At 34.0% G+C, this 8,808-nt stretch overlaps 1 protein-coding gene across 1 annotated transcript; it reads left to right on the top strand.

The window, feature by feature from the left end:
* The first annotated feature begins 66 nt into the window (after positions 1-66).
* Positions 67-8,713, top strand: LOC138314527 (COMM domain-containing protein 3-like). The gene is made up of 8 exons (XM_069254907.1): positions 67-271; positions 3,202-3,313; positions 3,653-3,716; positions 4,293-4,327; positions 6,573-6,633; positions 6,842-6,898; positions 7,434-7,493; positions 7,771-8,713. The coding sequence occupies exons 1-8, from the start codon at positions 133-135 to the stop codon at positions 7,831-7,833; spliced, it is 591 nt and encodes a 196-aa protein (XP_069111008.1). The 5' UTR covers positions 67-132; the 3' UTR covers positions 7,834-8,713.
* Positions 8,714-8,808: the final 95 nt, after the last annotated feature.

Here is an 8,808-nt window from a genome sequence, read left to right as displayed (position 1 = left end):
TTTCTGAAGGGGGGAAATAACATATTACAGTGATGTTTACATTTACGTACTGTGTGCTCCCTGTTTAGGAACTCTTCAATTGTGAAATCCAAAAAGTGTGTATGGGGGAGTGATCACCTGTTTCAGAATAATATGGAGCTGTCACCAGCTGTAATCGACAGTTTATCCGTTGTCGGTGACTCTGCACATGTTCCCGATAAATGTTACCAGAAATTACTGGATGCTGCATTTAACGGTATTGTGGATTCGGAACAAAGAAATCGAATATCAGGTAATAATGACTGTCGACAGCCGCTCTCGGCTCTTACAAAAATACCATTGATAATTATGTGCAGTAATAGTCCGCTAAAACTGACCAATGGTATTTTTGTAAGACGAGCCGTGACCATGCATGCCTGATATTCGCGTTACATTAAAAAGAACCATAATCGCAGGCCGCAGTTTTAGCGGACTACCTAGTGCAGTAAGTCACGTGAATCTCTGGCATGCATGGTTCTATGTAATGTAAGCCGGCTATTTTGCTTGATTTTAAGAAATGTTTCAACTCTCAGGTTGCTGCGCTCTCATTATCGCCGTGTTAAATAGGATTGTAATCTCAGAAGGAGATTAAAAATGTTTAAAACTTGAAGTCCGATCATCGATTTTTACTAAATGCTATCTTCCTAAACATTTGTGTCCTAGCGCCAGTTGTCACATACAAGTCAGAAAGAATTATTCAGTTGGATTAGTTCAACTTTTTTTTGACTTGGGGTTTTACTCGCCAATGTAGAAAACTTAGCAAAAAAAGATTGTAAGCACCCAGTCTTCTCAGAAGGAGATTATAAACCAACAACCTTTTATTGTGTTTCTTGTCTTTGTGTAATATAAAATACTTACAGAATGTCCGTTTTGTATCATCGATTTTTAGTCTAAAGACCTGAATGGACTTGATTCTTAAGGAGGACATGAGTATTCTATCTTATATGCAGTTGTCACATGTCTTTTTTTGTGAAAAATTTTTTTTTGAAGACAAGTCGAGACCGTAAGAAACGGGACCTTATTTTTAGAGTATTTATTCGTGTATTATATCTTTCATTTTATCCAATATTATTCACTAATTAAAACTTATTAATGATTTATGAGTTCTTATTTGTAGAAAAGAGTTTTGTATAGTTACTATGGTTCTCTCCAATTGCACTAAGCATGCTTAATGCTAAAAAAAGAAAAATAACATTACGTAGGGAGTAGAATGTGCCGTCATCTTTAGCATTTTGTACAGTTTCACATTCGCATCTCTAAATTACATTCAAAACAACTTTGCTTCCGTGACAATAATGCTGGACAGTGCTCTTGACAACACACAGCCATTATATCATTTTGACCAGTACCTTTAAGTTGTGTCGTTTCTTGTCTTTGTGTAAGTTATCTAAAAGACTACTTACAGTAATTTCAAAGTGTATCAAACTGATAACAAGTTTTGTATTGTAGAGAAAAGTCTGATGCGGGTCAAATGGAGGTGGTTTAGAAACATTATTTATTAGACATTGAAGAATATACCTAATTAAGTAGACATTATTAATGACTATTACTAGGCGCAAAATGACATCAGTCTAAAATGATTAATACAGGAAAAAGTACACATCTAAAATTATTAGTAACCTGCAGTTAAACTTCAGGGGGGGAAGCTTTTTTTGATAAAGGTAAACATATTGATGATTGGAAATGTGATCAGTATCAAGTGGATTAATATAGGAAAAATACAAATCTCTTCCTGCTGATAAACGAGAATTAAAACATGGCGATATGCCTGCATGGAGGCGCAAGGGGATGGATGGGTGCCTGCATGGAGGCAAAGACTTTTTCACGGGGTACACAATTTCAAGTGTCCAAGCATGGAGGCGCAAGACTTTTTCACTGGAATGTATTGGAATCTATATGCTTACACACGTGTTATGGTTAGTAGAGCTTCGGTCTATGCAACCTTCGGCCGCGTAGAGAGCTGCGATCTTATGAATACTAAATGTGATAAATAGAATCTTACACTTGTGGATATGAAAGTTGAACTTGTTTGATACAAACTCAGATAATTTGACAAATTAGCTTTATATGAAATACTTCGCTGCATGGTCCTAAATGAATTCCCCCTTTATCTTTATTTTAAAAAAAAACCAGAATATTTGAATCTTGAAAACTCAAATAATATGAATGTAAATTTTTGGTCCAAATGCATATGACAAAAATAATAGATATAATGTTAATATTATTTTGGTTAATATAACTCCAAGTGACATTTCTTGGACTAATAGATTGCCAAAAATGCTGATTTCTTTCTTCATACTTCTGTTAAATATTTAGCAATTATCCTGAGTTATATTGTAGCAACAATCATCAGTGATCAGCAATGTAAAACTGCAGTAGATGTACATGTGCACTCTACTAACATAAACATTATTCCGACTGACACAGCGACATGGTCCACAGGTGCTCTCAGACGGTTGTCATTTGTGTGATCACTCGAGTCGAACTAATTGTATCTTTGGCTGTAAACAATATTGATTTAGTGCTTTGAACTTTTTACTCAGCAAAATAGACCTTACGCTGTTCACAAACCACCAGTGATCATGATAAAACACAATTGTTTGAGACGACATGTAAAGATTAAGTTACATTTTATTCAACTTTATGTGAACACACATGCCTCGGTTAAATATAGATTATATATGATGTCTGCTATTTATATCATTCTGTTACATCGTGTGTGAATAAATAAATCAATATTTTGTATATATAATAAAAAATTATGTATATGGTTTTATATTTATAATATTGCATCCTTCGTCGATGATTTTGAATTGACATATTACTTGCCTATATCACTTTACAACACCGACCTATTATATACTATAAAGTACCTAAGGAGATTACCAGTGTTTACTTGAGAGCTGGCTTAATTTGATGGCTTAATTTGAACACTTGGATAACTTGAAGTTTTCTTGCAGTGCCTTTAAGTTTGTTTTAACCGAGTTCCACTCTACATAGCCACTCATACAACATCCTCTATAAACTTTATTTAAAGAGATTAAGAGAAAATGAAAATAATCCTTTTTTTATATCAGATTGCTAAATCATTTTCATTTAATCCAAGGAAGACTGCTACAGGTAAGCTGCAGCTTCCAATAGACACACTAATTATAATGTATTCCTTTTAATCTTTGAATGTAGGAGAAGCAGCATTCAGTGGTGTTGACCAGGCAATCTTAAAAGAGGCATATGCGGGCCTAGTGTCTTGTATTATTGAGGCCACTAAACATGATACAGAGGCTGCCTCACTGGAGTAAGTATTCCCACTATCCTATAGAATTAGGTCTTTATAGACATGTATAAGCATATTTAATACTTGTTTATATCAAGCTGAATGTGTTCCATGTTCATGGGAACATTTTAAAAACATATAAACTTTTACCCAATATTATTAATAGGGCCAATTATCAAAATATATAAATTGTAATGCTTGTACGTTTGTATATTTATAATAATCTACATGTTGTATTTGTAAATTACTCTAGATTTGTGCAGATTGTTGTATTTGAGTTAAATGCAATTCAGATTTATCTGAAATTGAAAGCATCATCTTTCATAAAGAAACGTTATTGTTTTGACCTCATTGTTTCAGGGCTGTGTTAGAGGACTGTAAGTTTACTGCTGACAGAACAAAGGCCTTTATAGCCAGTTATCAGGTAAATTCATCCTAATTCACTCTGATCAAATTCATCTGTTCATGACTTGTCCTTACCTCCATTACTAAGTAATACTGTAAATGACACCATGAACAGATGATTTTAATCATAATACCTGTATATAGGTCTCAACTTTAAATCATAACTTGTTCTTTTAGTTTAGACATTTTCTTTTCTTAGTCATCATTACAGCCATTGAAAAAAAAAATTGAAAACTTGTTTCTCCTAAATCCAATGTGCAGTACATAATTGCTTTTAAAGTAAAGCACTTTTACATTAGCCAAAAATTAAAGATCAATTGAATGTATTTTTGTCTGATAGTTATGCTCTGAGTTAACTTCTATAAATAATAGTTACATTTGTCTGTGAAACTTGTATTTCAACTACATCACACATTATGATGTTTTGTATAGCACATCAATGAGACAATCTGCTGCTTTTTCCCTACCGAAATTTACACTTTAATTGTCAAACATTTATAATACATGTACATGTATACTTAACCTATAATAAAGTGTTAAGTTGTTTATTGTTGTTAATATCACACAGATATCAAGTGTTATTTTCCTGTTGTAGGAAAGAAAACAGATCTTGCAGATCTTACTCGGAAAGTAAGTAACAGTAATAAACAATGTGTTAGATAAGTACACAGATAAGTCTGTACAGAAGGTAATGTTTCAATCTCATTAAAATCATCAGTTTATGACTTTTTCATTACCTTTGATGTTTTGGCATAATAATTGTTTACTATAGGAGACGAAGCCATGAACGGGTGATTTTAATGAGATTCATAGAGTTCCAATGAAATATTGAGTTATCTCCCCTTGTTGTGTAAATACTTCCACAATTTGATCAATTTGTTTGTATTTTATTCCTAAAATTATTACCCAATAATATTTGTGATCTATATATGAAAGAGATGTCAGGTTAAGGTTTTGATGATAGTGAAGCCAGCTAGCTCACCTAAGGAAAACTACCAACCATAGACTTGTTTTCTTGCCGACTGCATGGCCGTTTTTGAAGGCCTAAACTTAAAACACAGTGAAAGTGGATTTTAATATCAAATACAATTGAACTTGTAACTAAACAGATATACAACTTGATTAATTTATTTAATTTGATAAGAAGCACTTTGTTGGCGTGGACTAACAATTGTAACTGTATATTTTATGTAAACGTAACTCCAATACTCGATTAACTCAAAGTGTTTATCAAGGCTTGGCTGTACCTTGGTGGTCCTAATTTTGATTTGATTAAATTATTGTCATATCAAGAGTCAGGATCGTTTAAGGACATGGTTAGTTTAGATGGTGAAGGAGAACTGGAGTACCAAGAGAAAAAACACCAACCAGTAGTTAGTATCTGGCAACTGCCCCACATAGGTTTCAAACTTGCTGGCCAGAGGTGGACTGGAGGGCTTGTGGTAATATGTTGGGACATTGTAATCACTCGGCTATCATGTGCATGTCTAGATCAATATACTTTGACCTCAGATTTCTATCTCCTAGCACCCAGATAATTGTGTAGTGGTATCAGAGTTACTCCCCATTACACTTTGTACAGTTTTTGTGATATTTCATTACAGCGTCGGAGTAACTCCCCCACACATTGTACAATATCTGTGATATTTTGTTACAGCGTCAGAGTAACTCCTCCACACATTGTACAATATCTGTGATATTTTGTTACAGCGTCGGAGTAACTCCCCCACACATTGTACAATATCTGTGATATTTTGTTACAGCGTCGGAGTAACTCCCCCACACATTGTACAATATCTGTGATATTTTGTTACAGCGTCGGAGTAACTCCCCCACACATTGTACAATATCTGTGATATTTTGTTACAGCGTCGGAGTAACTCCCCCACACATTGTACAATATCTGTGATATTTTGTTACAGCGTCGGAGTAACTCCCCCACACATTGTACAATATCTGTGATATTTTGTTACAGCGTTGGAGTAACTCCCCCACACATTGTACAATATCTGTGATATTTTGTTACAGCGTCTGAGTAACTCCCCCACACATTGTACAATATCTGTGATATTTTGTACAGCGTCGGAGTAACTCCCCCACACATTGTACAATATCTGTGATATTTTGTTACAGCGTCGGAGTAACTCCTCCACACATTGTACAATATCTGTGATATTTTGTTACAGCGTCGGAGTAACTCCCCCACACATTGTACAATATCTGTGATATTTTGTTACAGCGTCGGAGTAACTCCCCCACACATTGTACAATATCTGTGATATTTTGTTACAGCGTCGGAGTAACTCCCCCACACATTGTACAATATCTGTGATATTTTGTTACAGCGTCGGAGTAACTCCCCCACACATTGTACAATATCTGTGATATTTTGTTACAGCGTCGGAGTAACTCCCCCACACATTGTACAATATCTGTGATATTTTGTTACAGCGTCGGAGTAACTCCCCCACACATTGTACAATATCTGTGATATTTTGTTACAGCGTCGGAGTAACTCCCCCACACATTGTACAATATCTGTGATATTTTGTTACAGCGTCTGAGTAACTCCCCCACACATTGTACAATATCTGTGATATTTTGTTACAGGGTCGGAGTAACTCCCCCACACATTGTACAATATCTGTGATATTTTGTTACAGCGTCGGAGTAACTCCCCCACACATTGTACAATATCTGTGATATTTTGTTACAGCGTCGGAGTAACTCCCCCACACATTGTACAATATCTGTGATATTTTGTTACAGCGTCGGAGTAACTCCCCCACACATTGTACAATATCTGTGATATTTTGTTACAGCGTCGGAGTAACTCCCCCACACATTGTACAATATCTGTGATATTTTGTTACAGCGTCGGAGTAACTCCCCCACACATTGTGGATGTGGATTGGAGATTAGACTATTACATAAAGGTCAGTGTACAATTATTAAAAAAGGAAAGAAGAAAAAAAACTAACAAAATCATTTGATATTGTTTTGTTAAAGAAATAAAATTGTGTCCTAGGCTCTGTTATGATGTTAATTAAGCCCCATCAATCAATCAGTGAAACAAAATTACACTGTACACTTATTAGGTATGTTCAATGAATAATTTTTCATTAATATTGTTTCCTGTTCTAGAACAACCACTTAGAAAAAGTAAATGAGGCTGTCTACCTGATATCATTAAAGACAGAGGTAAGAGAAAATAGACACGCAGTATGTGTTTAGTACATTGATTAGACAGTCTGGATATATCAGTTTTATACCCCTACAGTTGAAACTCTATGGTTGTATACTAATTACTTATCACTGAGAAAAAATTTGCTAAGAATTTTTTAAGAGAGCTCAGTATCAGTATTAATTGGAATAACTGCCTTCATTGTGGATCAAACCCACGACATCTACTCCTATAACGCTTATTAATAAAGCTAAAATGAACATTTCTCTAGCCTTACAGTATATTGCAGTAACATGGACCTGACACAGTGTATGCCCAAGAATAAAACAGTATTCATTGACCTGACCCTCAGACAAATTTCACAAAATTATTATGTCATGTCATTATTATAAAAGTGATCCAAGGCTCGGGTCAGTTGTTTTGTTCTGAGTAATAGGAAATGTTGAGTCCCAGTGGTTGCGGCTAGTAATTATAATGTACATCTACAAGGATAATAAGGGTCACATATCTTATTCTGATATTGACAATAATTTACCGGCGGACTAATTACAGGTACCAGGGAAGCCAGGTATCCAGGATGTACAATTCTCGTGTACACAGGAACAGCTACAGGTGAGAACGCTTTGTCGTAATGTCACCTTAAAGTAGATCAGTCGTCTTCAGGTGTTTCAGCAAATGAGAAATACTTTTTTTTTTAACAATCAAGATGTTAAGCTATAAATATAAAACCATTTTAACCTGTCCAGCTGAGATTTGTACTATCAATTCAGATGCTTCCGCATTTCATAGATCTACAGCCCTTATTGGAAATGTCTTTTTTATTGTTAATGGAGGGGAGGGGCCAGTTTTTGGGTTTTCACTATTAAATCATTATTTCTTATATTTTCAGGATTTTGTTGGAAAGTTAAAAGATGCTACCAAATGTCTAGAAAAAATCAGTTCATCACAATAGAGGATAATGCAAGGAGCAATTTGTAAAGATCCTTAAGTACTGTCTGGGACCAAATAACAAGTATAGAATGTGTGTGGAAATGGAGTGAAAGGTGTGCTTAGATACACTGATGTTTTTCATAATATTTCCTGCAGACATTTTAAGTTTGATATTAAAATTTATTTTTTTAGTAAAACAATCTAAAAAGTTCAATATGTGTAAACACAATTATCTTACGGATAATAGTATTTTGCTAAATACAATACTTAAACATTTAAATACCAGGTATGTAAGTTTGAAATCCAGATATGCTGCTGAAGGAACATAATAAGAAATTCTTTGGTAGATCAATGTCTCTGATATTATATTTCTTGCTCAGAATATGCTAGAAAAATGAGTTTAATCACAGAAATTTGAAAATCATGTTTTGAATTGATAATAAAAAAGAACAATAACTAATAGCTTACTGAAATATGAAAAAATATATATTACACTCTTTTGTAATTTTATCACTACTTATACATAATATTTTTGTTATTCAGCATCGAAAATGTTGTACACTAGCTGGTATACCATTTTGAGTAGAATCAAAGATTTGAGAGGTGTTTTAGCAGAGTGAGAGTCTTTCATGTATGTGTTTCTAGATAATAGAATGAGAGAGTAGATGTTGCCGCATTTTTAAAATAAATTCATATGTGTATGATATAAATTAGGATGAATGAAATACGCTGCTACAATGCAGCTGTATAGGAAGTTCGGTATAATGTTGACTATCACAATATTCCTGTGGCATTGTTCATTGTACGTCTCTTACATGTATGTTACAGAAATATTTATGTACCAATCTATTGCAACATATTAAATCCAAAATGAACAAAAATAAAGTTATTAAATACCCAAATACTATATTGTTGCTTTCTTTTCTTTAAGTGGAACTATCAAATCTAAAATGCATAATAGTTCACCTTTTAGATATATGTAGTAACTCTGGAGTTT

This window comes from Argopecten irradians, chromosome 2 (assembly GCF_041381155.1).
Source record: "Argopecten irradians isolate NY chromosome 2, Ai_NY, whole genome shotgun sequence".
NCBI lineage: Eukaryota > Metazoa > Mollusca > Bivalvia > Pectinida > Pectinidae > Argopecten > Argopecten irradians.
Note: the sequence above shows the minus strand (reverse complement) of the source record. Positions and strands in the feature narration are given on the sequence as shown.

Excerpts from the sequence above, each read along its gene's own strand:
- LOC138314527 (XM_069254907.1), top strand. The coding sequence starts at position 133 with ATGGAGCTGTCACCAGCTGTAATCGACAGTTTATCCGTTGTCGGTGAC. Across the intron at positions 3,717-4,292 it reads CCTTTATAGCCAGTTATCAG|GAAAGAAAACAGATCTTGCA; the intron begins GTAAATTCATCC and ends TTCCTGTTGTAG. Across the intron at positions 6,899-7,433 it reads TGATATCATTAAAGACAGAG|GTACCAGGGAAGCCAGGTAT; the intron begins GTAAGAGAAAAT and ends GACTAATTACAG.